Source organism: Sciurus carolinensis, chromosome 2 (genome assembly GCF_902686445.1).
Source record: "Sciurus carolinensis chromosome 2, mSciCar1.2, whole genome shotgun sequence".
In the NCBI taxonomy this organism is placed as follows: Eukaryota; Metazoa; Chordata; class Mammalia; order Rodentia; family Sciuridae; genus Sciurus; species Sciurus carolinensis.
In genome coordinates, this window is record NC_062214.1 from 1074965 (window position 1) to 1095512 (window position 20548).

Consider the following 20548-nt stretch of genomic DNA (forward strand, 5'->3'; position numbering starts at 1 on the left):
CCCAAATAAATTTCCATTACAAACAGCCCGTCCTGGCAGCAAGTTTGACCTGGGACAGGCACAACCCACTGGGGATACTCCTGTGACTACTAAGCTTCGGGCAGCATTTTTCCTCCTCACAAACAGGTCTATGGTTAGGAGCCAAAGGAGGCAGTGCTGACAGAATGGCGGCTCCTGTAGGATCAGCAGATGAGCTTGGACTGGACAGTAGAGGCCAGACCTGAGAGATGTGCTGTGTCCTTCCAGAATGGGCTTTCCCTGCTTGGTTACAGGCACCTCTTGCCCTTCTGTAAACTTACAGCACAATACAGTGAAGTGGGGGGTGTGGCTCATTGATAATAGTGTTCAGTGTGCACAAGGCCCTGGGTTCCTCCTAGCCCTGCAAAGAGAATTAATTTTTATTAGCTATAAATCCATTTGTAGCTCTACTTGAATAAAAATCAGTTTCTTACTGTCACTGCCATTCCAGCAGCAGCTGACCAAGTCCAGCACCAGCAGCACAGCTCCCACTTAGAGGGGTGTGTGCAGGACTAGAGCATTTGCTGTGTTGGACTGCTGACAGGTTTTAAGCACCCCCCTCTGAAGTGGAAGAGGGCTTGGTGTGGCAGGACACCTGAAGGTGAGCTGCAGCTGTTGGCATACGCGTTTGGGGACGTCTTATCAGCGATTTGTTTGCCTAATACCTGTTCACATACCAGGGGTTATAAAGATCGGCTTTAAACAGCAGAGGCGACTGGTTCTGTCCCCTGCTTTGTAGTAGACACTCAGGTAGGTCTCCACTCCTGAGTAAACTGTCTTAATCACATGCGCTGGGAGTGCCCTAGAAATATTCCCTTGACTTGGATTTTCCCTGAATGGGTTGAGGGGGAGATACCTTAAAGCAGTAGAGGGTTTGGTCTTAATGCAGACATGGTATGAAGCTCAGTTCGGAGAGGTGGAGTTCATGGTTTTGAAACCCATAGGTGTATGTAACCAGAAACAAGGTAAACATCGAATGTCACTGAAGATTTGTTTCAGGTCATTTTACACAGTTATATCAGGGTTTTGTTGAGGTTCCGGAAATTCCTTATGCAAGCTTTTTAGAACCATTTAACAGTGTGATATTAAGATTTTTTTCAGCAAAGTTTCCATAAAGGCAGTGGCTGGTTTGGGGACTCACCCTTAACCATGGCAGGGTCATTCTCTGGTGATCAGGTACACAGCTCTGCAGAGGACACAGTCCTTTGGAGGTTGTGCTGCAGCACCTCTTTCCTCCTGTGCTGGGGAACGGTCATCCCTTCCTTCTCTGCCCCACCCCCTCCTTCCCTCTAGAACAGGGGCCTCCGCTGGTTTTGTTTAACCTGGCAGGATCACGTATGTGCTCCCTCACTTGAGGTGGGTTACATTCTCATAAGCCTGCCTTAAAGTGGAAAAAAATTGTACGCTGCAGTCCTTTTTTGGGAGGCAGGGATACTGAGAATGGAACCCAGGGGTGCTTTACCAGACAGCTGGCCACCATGCCTGGGAAATTGGACAGTCATTGTGTGTGTTACATTGTGAAAGTGCTCTGGATAGTAAAGAACAGTTTTTTCTTCGTTCCTAGCGTGTCCCTGTTTTGTTTTGCTTTATGGTATCCTCTCTTAGAAATCAGCCCCCCTGTAGCCTCTGTTTGATTCAGAGGAATGCAGCACTCCTGGACGTGCAGTCGGGCAGGGAGTAACTGCTGAGCTCAGGTCTGGGCTGAGCCCACCCCTGCAGGGAGAAGTGGGAGGGGCTCTGTGAGAGGGAGACAGGGATTGCCTTTGAGGAGGGAGGGTGAAGCAGAGGTTGGGGATGTGGAACCTTGCAATGGGACTGATGCTTATGAACACCCTGTCCTAAGCTGTAGATCCACATGGTGCTGGTATGAGTAAAAAATCAAGAGATTTTTTACCCTATAAAGTGATGCATCCCCCAGGCAATTAGTGCCTTTTGGTGAGCTGGGCACTTGGCAGCATTATGGTCTGCTCCAGAGTTGGTGACCCCAACACCCTGCCAGCTTGGAGAGGTCTGTGGAAGGGCCACATGGGCCTAGGCCTGGGAGGTTTCAGGAGGAGTTTGTTGAATCAGGCCTTGCTTGTAGATGGGGCCCCTGCCCTTTCCTGAGTTTTCCACCCTCTCTCGTATGTCAGATGGTCAGTGGAAGCAATCATTACTAACCTGCAGCACCTGTTGACTACCATGAAGGGTTTGGAGCTCGCTGCTGTTGATGCCCTCGCTGTCTCTGTCTCCAGGCATCTCCCTCCTGGGTCTCGGCACCTGAGTTCCTGCCTGGTGCACAGTATGCACACAGCCAGGCTGCAGTGCTAAGCTCTGGTTGGGGTGCTCTGGTACAGAGTTTTAATGTAGTTGATTCTGTACTGACTTGGGACCAACTTTATGCAGGTTGAGGGATTTCAACTGGTTGTGGTTGTTTTGTTGTGAGCTCTTGGTGACAATTCTTGTTTAGATTAAAAGCACCAGGTTGTCCTCTCACCACACTGATAGAATTACTAACTCAGGCTTATATGTGGGGATGTCTATAATAGCAGCATCATTCTTCTTAGCATCTGACTCTTGGTGTTAAAATAAGATTGATGTTCCATGTTATAAATTTGTCACCTTTCCATATTTTTATTAGCATCTTTTGCAGTTGGTTCCTGCATGAGACCTCACCCTAACAGGAGGGTACCAGCCTTGGTGATGTGGGGTGGACATATGTGGAAGAACTTGTCCATTTTCCCCTTCCTGATAAGATCGAATTTACAAAAAAAAAAAAAAAAAAAAATCTGTACTTGAATTCTTACTGAAAGCACTACTGTAAATCTACTCTTTTAACATGAAATTTGCCTTTCAGTTTTACAGCATGGTGATTAAATGAAGCCTTTAGTAATTAGCACGTTGGTAGAACTGAAAGGTTTAATGTAATAATAAAGTGTTTTTCTTTAATAAAGTATAGTCACCATCATAAATATGCTGGCAGCTCTTAATTGCATTTCTGAGTTTTAAGATTTAAAAACCCTTTTCTCTAAGTGGGCTGCTCATCAGAGCCCAGGAATGAAGCTGGTTCCAGGGAGAGCGAATCACGTGCTGCCGCTGTCTCACTGGGCTGCCTGTGCTCTGCTTTGCAGCTGTGAAGGAGGACAGGAGAGCAGAGGACAGAGCAGTGGCAGCGGCCGCAGCCTCGAGGAAAACGGCGCCTCCAGGCTCCTCGGTGGGCAGGCAGCCTTCGCCTAGAAGTCTGGTCCCAAAGAAGCCGCCGCCTTTCACTAATGTGGCAGGAGCCAAACCAGCCTTTAAAAAGTCACCCTCAGGCTTCAAGGGCACCATTCCTAAGAGGCCTTGGCTCTCAGTCACCCAGTCAGGTGCTTCAGCTGCCCGGCCCGCAGGACCAACGCCTATCGCTATGGCAGCTGCTTCCAAGAAGTCACCTGGCTCTGCTGCTTTGGTGGGAGCCATCAGGAAGCCAGTGGCAACTTCTGTCCCCGCAGCTTCACCAGCCCCAGGACGCATTGGGGTTGCAAACCCTGCCCCATCCCAGCCAAATTCACAAATTCGGCAAAATATAAGACGTTCCTTGAAAGAGATTTTGTGGAAAAGGTGGGCTCTATTTCATGTCTGGTCTGTTGAGTGGGAGGATGTTTGGTTTTTAACATGGTCATTTCAAGATTGCCCTCTGTTAAAAAAGTATGTGCATATGCAAGTGGTTTATGTGATTCTTTCTTCATTCTGTTCAGAGTCAATGACAGTGATGACTTAGTCATGACAGAGAATGAAGTAGGAAAAATTGCCCTCCACATTGAGAAGGAGATGTTTAACTTGTTCCAAGTTACAGATAATCGCTATAAGAGTAAATACCGCAGCATCATGTTCAACCTCAAGGATCCCAAGAATCAGGTGTGTGCGCACTCCACCTCTGTGTTGGAACACTCCTGACAAAGAAACCCGCCCTCCACTTTTCCAGTAGCCAGATCTCAGAGTCCACAGCAAATGCCACGTTCTGAGGCATTGGCCCCCTTTCCACCTTTCTGGACCCTGCCCTGCCCTGTCTGAACTGGAGTCCTGCTGGGATGCTACCCTCACCATCACCTTTCCATTAGAATAGTCTCTAAAATGTTTCCGTAAAGTCATGTGCCTGTCACTATTGTTCCAAAATAAAGTCGGAAGTTTCTATCATAAACCATATGGGGTGTCCACCTTCTGGCTTGGACAGCCTTTTTCCCCCTTGTTTCCGAGCATGCCTTATTAACTGAGGCTTTGTTAGATATAGGGAGGGCTGTACCTGCAGGTCTCACCTTAGTCCTCATAGCAGCCGTGGGTAGAAGGGATGAGCCACTGACCTGGTACAGCCCCTCCTGCTCCCAGGATCCTTTCTGGGTTCTCTCTCTCTCAACCCATGTCTGCATTAGAATCAGTATTGTACACTGCGTGCAGGCAGCCCTCTAGTAGAAGTGCCTTTCCTGTCTTTATTGCTGACTACACACAATTCGTCTTCCTGAGGAGCTGTCAGCTCACCTGGGACAACCTGGTGCTTCCTCTGAGATGTTGGGGAGCTTGGCAAGGTTCACCTCAGGAGCTGTACCGCTCCTGGCACAGTGCTCAGGGCTGTTCCTATGACCATGCTCCCTGGGCATGATGTCTTGTGCTGCTTTGCTGCTTCCATATGCCTTCACGTAAGCAGTTGCTTAAACATTTCTTGAAGAGTGAATGGAAGATGTTTGTTTGTAGGGACTGTTCCATCGTGTTCTGCGTGAAGAAATATCTCTGTCAAAACTTGTGAGAATGAAGCCAGAAGAACTTGTATCTAAAGAACTTTCCATGTGGAAAGAGAGGCCAGCAAAACCCGTGAGTGTTGATGGGGGCAGTCACTTGAGGTCCTGGAGGCTTCACTTTTCCAGAAGTTAATTAACCTGTTGTTTATAGGAGAGATGTGGTTTCTGCCTAGAACACTGGGTTCACTTTTAAGGCCTTGATTTTATCTTTTTCAAATAGGTCATGGATTCCAGAACTAAATTACATAATGAAAGCAAGAAGACCACTGTTAAGCCAGAAGCCATTCCTGACATGGAAGATTCTCCACCCGTGTCAGATTCAGATGTGAGCATTCAAGGTTTTCAGTGTCACAGGGGCTGAGGTTAACCCCTTCCAGTGCTCTTGGGTATCTTGAGTGACAGCAGGACCGGGTTTGTAGCCTGTGTGTGCGTGTGTGCGCGTCTTTTTTTTTTTTTTTTTTGGTGCTGGGGATTGAACCCAGGGCCTTGTGCTTACAAGGCAAGCACTCTACCAACTGAGCTATATCCCCAACCCCCAGTTGCAGCATTCTTTGGCCCTCCTCGCAGGCTCTTGATGGCTTGCCTTTCTTCCTTGTGTGCTGCTACTGTGGGGTGGATTGGAAAAGAAGTGACCTGCTCATTTTTCTTCTTCTTTCACTCTTAGGAACAGCAGGAGTCAGTACGGGCAGCCCCTGAGAAGAGTGCTGCACCCCTCCTCGATGTCTTCAGCAGCATGCTGAAGGACACCACAAGTCAGCACAGGGCCCATCTTTTCGATCTAAACTGTAAAATTTGTACAGGTGAGTATAACGTGGGGGGTAGAGCTTTGGAAAGGAGCAATCTGAATTTTGTTTGGAATCACTTAGAGACAGTTTAGAGGCAGTTGTATTGCCCAGAGTCTGTAGGGACAGAAAAATTGGAGTGCTATTCTTGCCTTCACAGAAGAGCCTCCTTCATCTTGATTCTCCTGGAAGCCGTGACCTGCCCAGGAGCAGGCTGTGCTCTTCAACATTTGTCCTTCCATTCCTCAGGTCAGCTTCCATCTGCAGAAGACGAGCCAGCCCCCAAGAAACAGAAGCTGTCAGCTTCTGCTAAGAAAGAAGACTTAAAACCCAAGTACGACAATTCTCCCCTGGACCTGCCTCCTAGCTCAGCTGATGAAGGGACTGCGGAGACTCCACCCGAAAACACCTCAGAGCCAGAGCCAGAAGGTGCTCCTCATGCAAACCTGGAGAGAAGGCACCTCCCTGGACCTCCAGGAGAGGGTCGCCCTGAGCCCGCTCTGCTGGAAGGCCTGTCCCCCTGCCCAGCCTCCTGTGGGGGTGGGGTGGTCACCACAGTCACGGTGTCCGGCCGGGATCCGAGGACTGCCCTGAGTGGTTCATGCATGGCCACAACCTCCACCACAGTCCACCTGGACAGCACCCACCTGGTGGAAGCCAGACCAGACATGCTGAAGCCTGCTTTAACCTCTGTGACGGTGCCCAAGTCCATCCTGGCAAAGCCATCCTCGTCTCCTGACCCAAGGTACTTGTCAGTTCCACCATCACCAAATACCAGGTGCGTACTCAAGCTAGGGCCTGAACCACCCAAGATGCTTTGTTTCTTTTACGTTTAAAAGGGAACGTGGTGATCAAATATGTAAACTCCAAAATTTACCCAGAAATCAGCTTTGTACCTTTGAATCCTAAAAAGGCCCAATTTCTTAGGGTGTCTGATTGTCATTCTGGAGGTACAGATCTTGAAAGCTGAATTTGAATTGATAGCCATCCAGATTTGTTGACTGTTCAGCTTCTTTTCTTTGGCTAAAACATCCATTGAAATCATTACAATTAATGTAGTTAATTGGCCAAAGTAAGCTGCCAGCCTTGGAAGGTCCACTTTTAGTTTTCAACATGAAGTGTCCATACTGTAGGAATTCCCATTGTGCAAAAAGAGTGACCTGTTCATCACCTGTGGTTCTGTTTTACAGCACCTCCGAGTCACGGTCTCCTCCAGAAGGAGACACAGCCCTCTTTCTGTCTCGGCTCAGCACCATTTGGAAAGGATTTATTAACATGCAGAGTGTGGCAAAATTTGTCACTAAGGCGTATCCTGTCTCTGGGTGTTTTGATTATCTCAGCGAGGTTAGAACCAAGAGAGTGTGTGTGTGTGTGTGTGTGTGTGTGTGTGTGTGTGTCCTACCAGGCTGTTCTGGCGGGGCAGCAGGTCATGCAGTGTGCTCCAGCAGAGATCAGCTCCCAAGGCACTGCCAAGTGTGTGAGTGCCCAGACTTGGCATGGGTGGGCGGTGTGGATGACCCTGTAGTAGGTCTTCCATTGGTGCAGTTAAACACACAGCACTGGCAGTTATGACCTAATGAGGAATCGCTGGTCAGTCTTCCTGACTAATGTCTAGTCTACATCTTTACTATATGTGAAAGAGTCATAAAAACTTGGAACCACTGGGCATGGTGGCCACACCTGTGTCCCAACTACTCAGGAGGCCAAGGCAAGAGGATCACAAGACTAGCCTGGGTAACTAGAATATAGCTCAGTGGTAGAGCGCTCACCTGGCACGTGTGAGGACTTTTTTATCACCAAAAAGCTAAAACTAAAATCATAGAACCGTACTGGCCCTGTGGGCAGAGGCAGTTACCATACCACTGGTGGACTTGATGATTCCTAATCGCCTTTTAGCCATTTGCGTTTTCCTTGAGTGCTTGGTCCTGGTGTTTTTACATTCTGAGTGGTTGGTGCGGGACTCCTTCTTAGCCTCTGACTGCCACAACATCACTAGTTATTGACTCCAAGCACTTCCTGTTTAGGACTTGCCTGACACAATTCACATTGGTGGGAGAATCGCTCCGAAGACGGTCTGGGATTATGTTGGCAAACTCAAGTCTTCCGTATCTAAGGTATCCATTTATAATATGATCTCTAGTGATGGAAAAGGTATTGCTCTGTTTTCTTCCTAGCTTTTTGTGTGTGTGTGTGTGTTGCTGGGGATTGAACTCAGGGCCTTGTGCTTATGAAGCAAGCACTCTACCAACTGAGCTATCTCCCCAGCCCATCTTCCTAGCTTTTTAACTTGTCTAAATTTATAGTTGTATTATTATGTAAAGGTGTATTTGAGTAGTACAGTAATAGGAGTTTGTTTCTGATTTGTTGTGATAATGTACATGCAGTTTGATTTTAGTAAGAAATATGTGAACTTTGCTTCCTTATGTTTCCATGACTGAAGGAGAAGAGGTGGGAACTGGAGGTGGCCTGGCCTACACCATATACTTAGTCTGAGCTCGAGTGGGCTTCATTTTCCTGGGAGCCCCTGAGATTTATCTGTAGCTGCTTGTCCTGCGTACAGCTTCCACTTTGGTGGGCGGTGGGGGGACAGTCCTGTAGTTGCTTTCAGACTCTCAGACAAGCTAGACTCTGTCCAGCAAGCCCTCCGAGGTGGAGATGACTAGGCGACTCTTGCAGCTTCTACACCCTGTTCGCCGTGGCCTGTCATCTGTGTGCAAGCCTGCTGTGTCAGACGTGGCTGAACCCACCTATGCCCAGAATGGCTTACTGAGAGGAGTACCCGTGAGGTCAAGGCTGAGTGCAGTGGTTTAAAGGATTCTGTGCTGAAACAAGAATCCTGTCTAGTAGGCTAAAGCTTGAACCCTTATTTTCTTTATACCTCATTATTTTAACATACTGGACAACAGGACTATGGAAATAAGAATCAGAATTGCTAACTCTCTGCTTTGGAATCTGCGTGTGAGATTTAGGCTCAGACTTTAGACATAAAGGGCATGCTTGTTTGGGGGCAGCCACAAGTGACTGTTTTGCCATGTGCTCTTTTTGCCTTGCAGGAGCTCTGTCTGATCCGCTTTCACCCCGCAACAGAGGAGGAAGAGGTTGCCTACATTTCTCTCTACTCCTATTTTAGCAGCCGTGGCCGCTTTGGTGTTGTAGCAAATAACAACAGGCACGTTAAGGACCTCTACTTGATCCCACTGAGTGCTAAAGACCCGGTGCCACCCAAACTCTTGCCTTTTGAGGGACCAGGTAAGCACTGCCTTTTGGGAGGTCATTAGGCATGTCCAGTCCCCACACACCTCCTCCCCCTACACAGTCCCACTGAGTTGTCATAAGGTGGACCTGCCACCTTCCCCAACTGGGTCTTCCCAGGAGCTGGAGTTAGAGGAGTGAACAAAGCGTTGTTTGGCCCGGGAGCCCGTCCTCTGCGACACAGATGGGGCCTGGAAGTACCAGTTAGTGCAGGCATTGCCTCAGGGTTAGGAAGAGGGAGATGCCCACGACTTCCAGCTGTCCTATTGGAGTCTCACTGGGGTCGTGAGACCCAAGGACCAGCCTGGGGGAGTGGAAGGCAGCGCTCCTGTGCCTTCCTGTAGGACCCTTGACTCCCTGGAAGGCTCGTCGCTGCGCTCAGCTCTGGAGTAGATCAGTGTCAGTTCTCCAAGGGATGGATTCCTGGGGGTGTGAAAGTTAGAGTGACGTAGAAGAACATTCTCACAGTGAATACTCTGGTAATTTTAGGAAGTCCCTTCCTCTTTGGCAAACTCCTTCATCTTTATACTTGCTCCTTCCTTAGAAAGTGTGGTGTCTAAAGGGTTATTTGTAACTTAACCTGGAAAGTGTTCCAGGTTTGTTCCAAGATGAGGTGATTCCAAGGGGGGCTGGTCCAGTGATATCCAGCTCTGAGTCCCTTTGAAGAATTGGCGTGGCACCAGGTGCCCACACTGAACCAAGAAGTCCCCAGAGGCTGGTCTTACCTAACATCTGATGTGCCTGTCACATGCTCAGTGCTTTTTAAAGTGCTTTGTTGTAGAGGCACCACTGGAGGCCGTGAGCACTCACAGCTGCGGCCTAGACCCTGCACCCGCCTCGGCACAGTTCTCCTGCCACAGGCTATGGCACCCTCAGCCCACGTGCCCGAGGTAGCTGGGTTCTGGGGCCAGAGCCATCACCCACGCACGGCCCTTCCCGATGAGCCACCCTTAGTCCCAGCTTGGGCTAAGCCTGGACCTGCTTTCTGGAATTATATGCCCATAAAGGTATTGATAAGTATCAGTAATTCCAGAGTGAAATTGACTGGCACAATACATGAAGCCATTTTAAAGCTAAGCACATTTTAAAACCTGAGTGCTTTAGTGTGTCATGTCACGTCCTACTCGGGGTCAAGAAGTGTGACCTGGGTGACAGAAAGAGCCCTGAAGGTGGTTGGTGGCAGCCATGTGAAGAGCACTGGCCGGTGCCATCGGGACCAGGGGGAAGAGGCGTCCAGTCCTCTTGGAAGTGAAGATCCAGAAGCTGACCCTCAGACACCTGTGGAGAGCATCTGGTCAGTTGCAGTGTGGGAGTCAGAGTCCAGGAGCTCTTCACGGAGAGCTGTGCTGCCACGAGCACTTCCTAGCAGAGCAGTGTGGAGTTGGATCCCTTGCTGAGAAATGCAGTTTCCACCTTTGTTTGTACCCAGCCTCACCTCCAGCTTGGCAGTGCCAGAGGAGGAGGGATCACCAGGGATGTGGAGCCACCTGGAGTTAGTGTGGGGTGGAGTACACGGGCCCCGTGGTCCCTGCCAAGCACAGGAATTAAAGGAGGGTCCAATAGCAGACAGTAGAAGGGTCAAGGGAGGTCACCGAGAAACAGGCCATACCTCCATGGTGAGCTGCAGCAGCCGATCACAGGGTGCAGCACTGCAGGACAGCACTTCCAAGATACAGGGGCAGGAGGGGGTCCTCACTAAGTGTGCCTGGGCACTGAGCACCCAGACTTTCATGCTCAGTGACCAGATAAGTGGTTACTCACCACTGCGTGACATTGTCTAGAGAGGACATTTGAAAAGACAGGTGTCCATCCACAATAAAGAACAAATGTGTTCTGTTGAAATAGAAAGGAGAGTTTTAGAAAAGTAACCAATGAAGTATTGCCTGTGAACTTCTGAAGACTTTAGCATACGGGCTTGAATAAGCTGTTCTTCATTCTCTGGCACCACTGCTGGCATGTGCACATGATGTCTGCACACTGGCAGCCGCACTTCGGCCAGGGCTGGGCTCCTTGGACCTGGCCCCGTACAGGTGGCTTGGCTTGGCATTTTCTAGACACAGGTGCGTGCACATATCCTGGTCCGTGGTGCAGTGTGAGTGTGTGAAAGGCCAAGGGGGAACCTTTCTCCCAGCTTGGGGTCCCTGTCCTCAACAAGTCCAGCTCAGGCCCCATGTGAGGGTGGTGACAGTATCTCCCCAGCAGACCCACAGTCCCGGCTGAACATCTGCCATATGGCAGACAGGGGTCCCTGCACTTCCTGCGTCATTCACCTAGGAAGTGTTGGGGCTGGGGTCTCCACAGGCCCCCTTCGCCCCAGAACCTTGATCAGTATCAAGGTTGCCACCCCTCTGTGGTCTGTGCAGCATATGGAGCCTAGTCCTGAAGGACTCCAGCATTGAGCTGCTGTCTGCAGTAGGGTGGGTATTAGCAGATGGTCAGTCCTCTGCACTGTATGTTCAGGAGGGCATGAAGTGGGTAGGGAGGTGGTTGCAGGAGAGCGATCCACTCATCCATCTGCCTCACTGCACACCACAGAGAATCCCAAGGGCAAGCTCTGCTTTTCACACTTGGGAAGCACACTGAGACCCCAAAGGTGCCTTGACCCTAGGTGGCCCACCCTCCCCATTTGGTTCCCCTGTGGAGCTGCTCCCACAGGGCTTGACCACACACAGATCACGCAGGAGTTCAACTTCAGCACACACCCAGAGTCTGCTCAGTTTCTCTGGGACACTTTTGTTCTTGTGCATTTTAATGATCCTCTCCACAAAAATGCAGGTGGTCTTGTTGTGTCAAACAGCCTTTCTTAGTAACCTGGCATCATTCTTTCAAAGGAAAGCTGGAAGGCCTGGGACGCCTAAACCGTCTGTGGGCCCTCTCCACTCGGACGTTAGCTCAGCAGGACTCACTGGGAGGACTTGGGTTGGGGTTGCAGAGTGCAGGTCTGGGCCTCAGTCACAGGAGCCAGACTAGTCAAGGGGAAGTTCATCTTGCTCATCTTTGTGGCTCTGGCAGTGCTGGGCCTGAAACCAGGATGCCCCCAAGGCACTCACCAGGACCATTGCCAGGTCAGAGAACCAGGCTTGGTCTTGATGTAGTGCCTGCTGTGCAACCCAGTCCACCACAGGCTGCAGTCTTCCCTGAGCCACCTCCTCAGCACTGTGGCTGTACACAGGGAAGCTTTGGAGATGCAGCAAACTCCGCCGTATCTTTTTGTATTGTAACTGCGTCTCAGTTAGCAGGGAAGTTGTCTGCCTTGAAACATGGGCAGGTAAGCAGTTCTTCAGTCTTCATGTCTTTGTATCAGTGACTTTGCACAGAAACTGTAACCAAAGTCATACACAGTGTTGAATGGAATGTACTACTTTCTCATTCGAAATCAATAAAAATATTTCATGGAAACTGGTCATTGTTTGTTTGACTTAGAACTGTCTGGTAGCTCCTGGCCACCTGCTGCAGGTCAGCCTTTGCTACTTGTCAGAGCAGGCAGCTCCCAGGGGCTTGCCAGGCAGTCAGTTGAGCAGCAGAGGCCTGGGACTGGTGCTGCTGCAGGCCTGTCCTGCACCCAAGCACCTGGAAGAAGATGGACAGCACCTCCTCTTGCCTGAGACACTCATTGGTCCAGGGCTTCTGTCAGCTTTTAGGGATTCAGAGTGGGAAAGAGGGAGGGTTCTGAGAGTGCATGTGTGCGCCTGCACGCGCTCAGTGGGTCTGGAAAGTGTAGTGCTCCCCAAGTCCGCCAGGTCTCTATCCAAGCCATGTTTGAGAACTCTTGTTTATTAACTTCCACACAATTTCTGTTCCAACAGGTGTTTGGCAGATTCTGACCATAAGAGGCTTTTCATTGTAAATAACGAATAGTTGAATGTGCCAAGTAGATTTAAGGTTGTCTGTCATTTTGATAGCTGTGCCGTTAGGAGTCAGCTTTCAGTGGTTTCTGTAATAAAACAGCACCAACCTGTGGCACATCAGGGACAGCAGGGGCAGTCATGGAGTGCTGCTGCCTGGTGTCTTGGAGGCAGGTGATTTCTCCTGTCCAGCCACATCATCTCCTCATAGTCCCCTTGCTGACACACCTGGATGCAGGTCCTGGTTTTGGTCTTATCTCAGGAGGTTAATTGTCACACACCTTTCAACCACAGCACTGTCCTTGGTCTGTCTGTCTCCTGTATGTGAGGTCTAAAACTCCATGTCTGAGGCTGGACCCTTGCACCTTGACAACCAATGGAGACACACGTGGAGTTTCCAAGTGCTCGTTTCCACAGGTGCTACATTGTGAAAGAAAACGTTGACCCTGCTGCCCCAGCACCCTTGACCTTTGTAGAAATGGAGGACGGCATGTTTCAACAGCTGGTATTCAGCATTCCACCACCTGACTGCTTGTTTTCACCTACGTATGAATTGCAAATTCCACAACAGCCCTGGGTAGGGGGAGGTGGGTGGGTAAGCATCCTGGTGACCACTTCCTAGGACACACCCGCCCCTTTCTGTGGGAGCTCTCAGGGTGGGGCAGGCTGGAGAGATGAGATCCTCAGCTGCCCTCACCCATGGGGCCCAGCTGGAAGCACTTGGGACTTTTACTCTCGGTGGAGCACAGTTGGGTTTAAATTGGGATGTGCGCTTCCCGGCAGTGAGGATGCTCCTCAGCCCAAAGTGGATGTGTGCATTCTTCCATAGGCAGGAGCCGCTTCCCAGGGCTGGCTTGGGTCCCGTGTCCATGTGTCCACAGCAGCACTGAGACATGAGGCAGGTGGCAAAGTGGTCTGTTTCAGAAGAGGAGTCTGCACCTTGGGATAGCCCAATTTGGATTTAGAATCCTGGAAGAGATGAGAGGGAAATTGAATGCACACTGACTTGTGTGAAGCTGGATTGGCCTCTGGTGTGCAGACAGGAGGGTCAGGGGTTGACAGTGTTTTAGAGTACCCACTGCTGGGTGATACCAGCTGGAGGTGGCCTGCTGCGCACATGACCAGTGTAGATAGTACACTCACTTCACTGTGAGAACCGTGGCAGCAGAGGTCAATCTGGGGCATCTTGCTGGGCTCAGGTACTCCTGTTTTTGTTAACAAGTGTGTTGGGCCCACCGGCTTTAGTTGGAGTGATGATGTGCCTTCACACACCCTTTATTGACCTGAGACTTGGTTTGTACCACAGGCCCTTTTTTAGAAGTTGGACTTTTCCATAGTGAGGCAGCTTAGTCCTGTGTTGAGGGTGAGTGGTCAGCACTGAGCTGATGTGCTCTGCTTCACACCCAGGACCCCCACCCCCACAGCCTGCAGATCCTGTCCCCACTTGTGCTCTAGTGTCAGGTTCTGGAGAGAGCTTGACTCACAGAGCTGCTCCACGGAACCACGTTCTTCCAGGCCCCAAATGCTCCACAGGTGCTCAGCAGACAGCCCTCCCCCACCCCACCGATCTGGGCATTGAACGTGCTAGGCAAGCGCTCTACCCCAGAGCTACCCCCAGCCTCAACAGGCATTTGATATAGAAAGGCCGTGAAAGCCAGTTTAACTATTGGTCCTGTCCCAACACCATGGATTCCAATATGTTGTATTCCGTAAATTAATAGCAGTTATGGTGAAAGTAGTACTGTTTAAGTTAAGATGTCCTTCATTCATGCTCATTAGGAAATGAGCTTGAAAGATTGCCCTTCACATTTGCTGACTGTAGAAAGTGGAATGTGATGCTCAGTGTGTCCTCCTGACTTTCCGGTTTCTGTCCCCTCTGCTTGGCTCTCCTCTGATGCTCACCGTGCCATTTCTCTAGTGAAAAGGTGGTGGGAAGGTCCTCAGAATGGTTTCGGTGGCTACCTCCCCTCAGCTCATGCACACCCGCCTGTGAAGCAGGAGGCTCTGGGAGCCTGGGAGGAGGGAGAGGAGCAGCTGCGGCAGGGGCTGGGTCTGGCTTCCTCTGCATGGGCGGGCGGGAGAGGACGTCCCTCACGTGCTCAGCCTGCTGGTGGAGTTCCTTCCTGGGACTTAGAAAAATATGAACTCACATGAGAACAGCATAATAATATTCAGAAGCAGCTACTGGAAGTGATTTATGATTGTCTTTAAAATCACAAAAATAATCTTTAGTAATGGTTTTAATTATAAGAAAAATCAATGAATACCTTTTGTATACCACAGTAATATTTAATTACCTGCAAATCAAATATACGATTAGGTTAATTTTAAATATGTTTATGCTATTTATACACATTTTGACCTTGGTGTGTTATTTCCCTCCTAAGTTATTGTCTTGTGACTTGGCCTTATTGTTCCTCTTTTTATTCTTAACTTATGAGTGTCAGGGTAGGGGGGCCTTACTAGAATATGAGCATTTCTTTTTTTTTTTTTTTTTAATTTTTAGTTGTAGATGAAGACAATACCTTTATTTATTTTTATGTGGTACTGAGGATCAAACCCAGCATGTGCTAGGCAAGTGCTCTACCACTGAGCTACAGTCCCAATCCTTAGCATCTGATCTGAGTTGACCCAACTTAGAATGTGTGGAATGACCCTTTTCAAGAAATAATCATCTTTTAAATCACTGTGCCCTAGAATTCCCATGTGTTCTCTCCCCGAGGAGCGCTGTGCTGGCTGCCTCACTGTTGCTCACCGGTCCTCTCGTAACCCTAGAGTAGCCAGCCATTTCATGCAACTTCACTTTTCTCACTAATTGCAAACCTGACGCCAGAGCCTAATGATCTCGCCGAATGGCTTGTGCTTCACTGGGCATTATTAATGGAGTTGAGTTGGTCCCCAGACATTTACTGCTAGTACGTGTAGCTTTGGAGTTCACTTCGTACGCTAAAGACAAAGGGTTATTCCCACCCTGACGTGCAGCAGGGGCAAGCAAAAGGAGAGCAAAGCTTTGGTGTTCGCCCCAGGACCCAGAGGCTGGGGTCTGTGCTTGGCCGACAGAGTCTTGAGAGTGCCTTCCCCACCACTCTCCTGGCTGCTATAGCATGAGATGTGACATTTTTAAATGGAGCTAAGTTCTGAGGATGGGATGAATGTGCTCAGGAATTGGACCCAGGTTTGTTGATTTATGACTAGTGAGTTAATCACTCTCCCCCTTTGGGACGGCTGCTGTCAGGACCAGACAGGCGTACTGGTGTGTTCAAGGACTAGAGCTGCTGGTCTTTTGCCATAATCCTCAAAATCTTGGTTTTATTTTGCCACAGAAACTCTTCTTTTATTTGATAAACATTCCCCACAAAAAACATTAATACAGGACTGGGGTTGTAGCTCAGTGGTGGAGCATTTGCCTAACGGGAGACACTGGGTTCAATCCTCAGCATCGCATAAATAAAATAAATAAAGGTCTTGTGTCCACCTACAACTTAAAAAAAAAAACAAAAAACAAAAAACTTAATACGATTTGCCTCTGAAGGATGAAAGCTAGATTCAGATTCTAAAGTTTACACAAATATTTTGGTTTTTGTTTTTCAGGTCTTGAGTCCCCACGTCCAAATATGATCCTTGGGTTAGTAATCTGTCAAAAAATAAAACGTCCTTCAAGTGCCGGAGAGCTAGACAAGGTGGACGAGAAGCGAGCCCGACCTCAGCAAGAAGAAGTGGGTGTTTCCATCTATCCCAGGGTGACTACAGCCCCACAGCCCGAGAAGAAGGCCCCCAAGTACCAGCTCTACTCTGCAGACACGGCTGTCGGCACCACGCCCCCGGGGTCCCCTCCACCCCCACCCCCTCTTCCTGAACCCCCAGGGTTGAAAATGCTGTCATCCCTCAAGCCAGGGGTCCCCAGCAGCACAGCCCCTGCGGCGGCCGCCGCACCCAGAGCAGCCTCCCCTGTCACTTCACCCACCGCAAAAACAGCGTCACCGCTGGAGCACATCCTGCAGACTCTCTTTGGAAAGAAGAAGGCATTTGAGCCCCCAATGAAAGAGTCTGCTGGACCACCTCAGGCTCTCCAGCAGGATTCTAAGTCCCAGAGCGAAGACGGAGTGTCTGCTGCTCCTTTGTTAGATCCAATTGTTCAGCAGTTTGGTCAGTTCTCAAAAGACAAGACTCTGGAGGAGGAGGAAGACGACAGGCCCTATGACCCGGAGGAAGAGTACGACCCAGAGCGAGCCTTCGACACCCCTCTGGCCGAGCGAGGGAGTCACCATGATGGGGAAAAGGCTCCTGACACAGCAGAGAGGGAAGAGGTGGCCTATGACCCTGAAGATGAAACCATTTTGGAAGAAGCCAAAGTGACCATTGATGACCTTCCCAACAGGATGTGCACGGACATGAGAAGCAGCTCCACCGAGAGACCTGTGGAGTTTGCCCCCACTGGACCCGCTCCCTCCTTGGTTGAGCAGCAGAGAATGTTAGAAGAACTAAACAAACAAATCGAGGAGCAGAAGAGGCAGCTGGAGGAGCAGGAGGAGGCACTGAGGCAGCAGAGGGCGGCCGTGGGAGTCTCCATGGCGCACTTCTCTGTTTCGGATGCACTGATGTCACCGCCTCCAAAGTCAACCCTGGCCAAGGCCGAACTGTTTCCACAGGAGCAGCAGGCCCCAGACCAGAGTCAGGGGGCTTCGGGGGCAAACCAGAGCTCCGACGCCAGGCAGAGCAGAGATCCGCGGCAGGCCAGGCGGCTTGCTGCCGAGAGCAGTGAGAGCGAAGCCCTCCCCAGGCCCCCAGCAGGTGGCCCTCGAGGCCCACAGGCCAGCCTCCCCTCCAGAGAAGCTTCTGCTGGCCAGGTGCCTGTGCCCACCCAGGAAGCAAAGGAGTCAGCAGCTTCCTCATGGGCTGCGGGGGAAAAGGCTGCTGCCCTGTTATCTGAGCAGGATGGCCAGAGGTGTGAGCACCCCGGAAGCTCTGTAGCACAGGCCCTAGAGAGTGTCCATCCCCAGGCTGCTGGAGACGGCGTGGCCAGACCTGCCCGGCGAGTGCTGCTGCCCACGCCCCCAAGCACAGCCTTTCAGCCTGGCTTCCCTCTGCAAAGTGAACTGCAGAGTTTCAACGCCCCCGGAGGGAGAGAGCCTTTCCCAGGGCCCGTGTTCATGCCTCAGGAAAAGCCTCTTGGCTCGTCCTCATCCGAGGACCCAAGAAACGCCCAACCTGCTGGGAAGAGCGGCAGCCCGGCAGTCGACACAGAGGCAGGCAGAGAGCCACTGCCCGGTGCCCTGTTCCCCCCACCTGGGCAGAAAGCAGGGGCCCCTCTGCCCCAGTTTCCTTGCCAGCGCGAACCTGCACCTCGCACTTTTGGGATGTCAGGACTTCATGGCCCCAGCTTCCCGGGACCAAGGGGGTCAGTCCCTCCATTTTCCGAGGAGAATGTCCCTAACAGTGATGGTCCAAGGGGACCCCCACCTGCCAGATTCGGAGTCCAGAAGGGGCCCATCCCTTCCTTATTCTCAGGGCAGCATGGGCCACCGCCTTATGGGGACACCAGGGGCCCCTCGCCCTCCTACCTTGGTGGGCCCAGAGGAGGAGCGCCAGCACAATTTGAAGAGCGCAAGGACATCCCTGGGGAGAAAAGAGAGTTCCAGGATGCCCCGTACAGCGAAGCAGCTGGCGCTCCTCCCCAGTGTGAGGGGCCAGAACAGACCCAGTTCATGGGGAGCAGGGGTGCCCCGCCTTTCCAGTTTGGAGGCCAGAGGCGGCCTCTACTGACTCAGCTGAAAGGACCTCGAGGAGGCCCCTCACCTGCTCAGTTTGGAGGTCAGAGGGGCCCACCCCCTGGCCACTTTGTGGGCCCCAGAGGGCCCCATCCTGCTCAGTTTGACACTGCCCGGGGCCCCCATCCCAGTCAGTTTGAAGGGCCGAGAGGCCAGGCACCCAGCTTCATGCCGGGCCCCAGAGGCATTCAGCCTCAGCAGTTTGAAGAACAGAGGGTACACTCGCCACCCAGGTTTGCAAGTCAGAGGGCACCAGCACCTCTGCCTTTTGGAGGACCAAGGGGCGCTGCTCCCTTTACTGAAAAGAATGAACAGACACCTTCCCGATTTCACTTTCAAGGCCCGTCCCCACAAGGAATGAAGCCACCGCCCAGGCCCCTGCTGGAGCTCCCGAGCCACCCACCGCAGCTCAGGAAGGACCGGTGGGACGAGGCGGGCCCAGCGGCAGCGGCGCCCTCCAGTACAGCATCAGGACAGGGCGCTGAGGCTGAGGGCCAGTGGGGGTCAGCCGAGTTCCGAGAGGGCAAAGGCCACGAGTATAGGAACCAGGCTTTCGAAGCGAGGCAGAGAGAGCGGTTTGAATCCGGGCCCAAAGAAAAACCACCAGATGAGCCAGAAGCCCAAGTGCAAGAGAGTCGGCAGGGCCGGGTCTTTGAGGACCGGAGGCGAGAGCGAGAGCGTGGCAGAAACTGGAGTCGGGAGAGAGACTGGGAGAGGAGCCGGGAGTGGGAGAGACACCGAGACAAAGACTGCAGCCGGGAGTGGGACAAGAGGGGCACCAACAGGGACAAGGAGCGCGAGGCCGACCGGGCCAGGGAGTGGGACCGGAGCAGGGAGAGGAGCAGAAACCGGGAGCGGGACCGGAGGCGGGACCGAGACCGGTCCCGGAGCAGGGACCGCGAGCGGGAGAGGGCCCGCGACAAGGACCGAGAGCTGCGGGAGCGAGGCCGGGACCGCAAAGACCGCAGCAAGAGCACGGAGGGCGCCCGGGACCCGAAGCCCGAGGCCGCCAGGGCCCCGGACGCAGACGCGGCCCCTGCCCAGGCCTAGGCCTGCACAGGCGGCCCAGCACAGGTGTGCACCAGGCATGGGTGTAGGCCTGGCAAAGATCCTTTTAAAGACCCACGTTCATAAAATGTGTTGAGCAAGCAGTTTTTGAAATAGCTATGAACTTAGATGCAGGCTAGAATATTCTGGACTTCAAAAATTACTGTAATTTTGTGTATAATGGTTTCTTAACAAGATTTCACATCTTTACAATTCTGATACTTTTTTAAAAAACCTAAGAACTCTTAATATTTCCATTTAACTTAGAGAAATGGGAAGGTGTCTACAAAAGCATATTGCTTTTTCAGATTATAAAGTTATCTTTTCCAAGAACTCGACTGTTGTAAATTTTAAGGGAATTTCAGTGGACCTTAGAGCCATACCTTAGCTGGCATCTCGTCTGTCCTATCTACCAGGCCGCCCACAGGGCCCCCAGCTGCTATCCTGGCAGGTGCTGACGGGCTGCAGAGGACAGTCTTAGTACCTGCCCTGGGAAGTCGAGAAGCCCAGAACTTGCAAATGCATCTTTCTTTAGTCATAAAGGAATTGAGTTACAAGTTTAAACCCAGAAGCCAAAACATGTTTCTTAGTTTTTCTCAGTTTTTATATATCACCTTTAAGTTTTTTTTTCTCAAAAACATAATTAAAAGCAGCATCTATCCTAGCAGAAATTGTAGCATTTTAAATAACAATGAAAAATGTCTAAATTTTACCAGCCTAAAGAAAGAAAAAATAAACCAATTAAGTATACATAAGGGGGTGGGGGTCTCTTCATTATGCACAATCAGGAACACGGTATCAAATTCTGCCTCTGAGCAGCGCTATCCTATCCGGGGGCCCGCTGCCGTGGGCAGGTGTTGGTGTGAAAGTTTGTTACAGGAATGGAGGATCTTTGTACGAAGGGAGCAGAGGAGTGGCCATTGGGCAGCAAGGGCGAGCACAACGGGCTTCCCGAAAGGCAGGGTGTCTGCCTGTCGCCTGCTTCTGGGCAGCGCTCGGTGTGGAGTGGAGGAGCCTGGCAGCCTGTTCGACTGTACAAATACACTTTGGTAATTCTTTTTATATTTTCATAAGCTTAGTTTTGC

At 51.0% G+C, this 20548-nt stretch overlaps 1 protein-coding gene across 6 annotated transcripts in view; it reads left to right on the forward strand.

Annotated features, from left to right (window-relative positions):
- Dido1 (death inducer-obliterator 1) overlaps positions 1 to 20127 on the forward strand; it is a 49376-nt gene extending 29249 nt beyond the window's left edge. For 5 of the 6 annotated variants that reach the window (XM_047541553.1, XM_047541552.1, XM_047541551.1 and 2 more), the window contains 10 exons: positions 3129 to 3597; positions 3735 to 3894; positions 4726 to 4842; positions 4990 to 5094; positions 5434 to 5569; positions 5801 to 6329; positions 6742 to 6895; positions 7576 to 7665; positions 8605 to 8800; positions 16240 to 20127. In XM_047541553.1, the coding sequence (XP_047397509.1) occupies positions 3129 to 3597; positions 3735 to 3894; positions 4726 to 4842; positions 4990 to 5094; positions 5434 to 5569; positions 5801 to 6329; positions 6742 to 6895; positions 7576 to 7665; positions 8605 to 8800; positions 16240 to 19466 (5183 nt within the window). In that variant the 3' untranslated portion in view covers positions 19467 to 20127. The remainder of the gene's footprint in view (positions 1 to 3128; positions 3598 to 3734; positions 3895 to 4725; positions 4843 to 4989; positions 5095 to 5433; positions 5570 to 5800; positions 6330 to 6741; positions 6896 to 7575; positions 7666 to 8604; positions 8801 to 16239) is intronic. The other variant, XM_047541557.1, reaches the window with a different exon arrangement.
- The last annotated feature ends 421 nt before the right edge of the window (positions 20128 to 20548 follow it).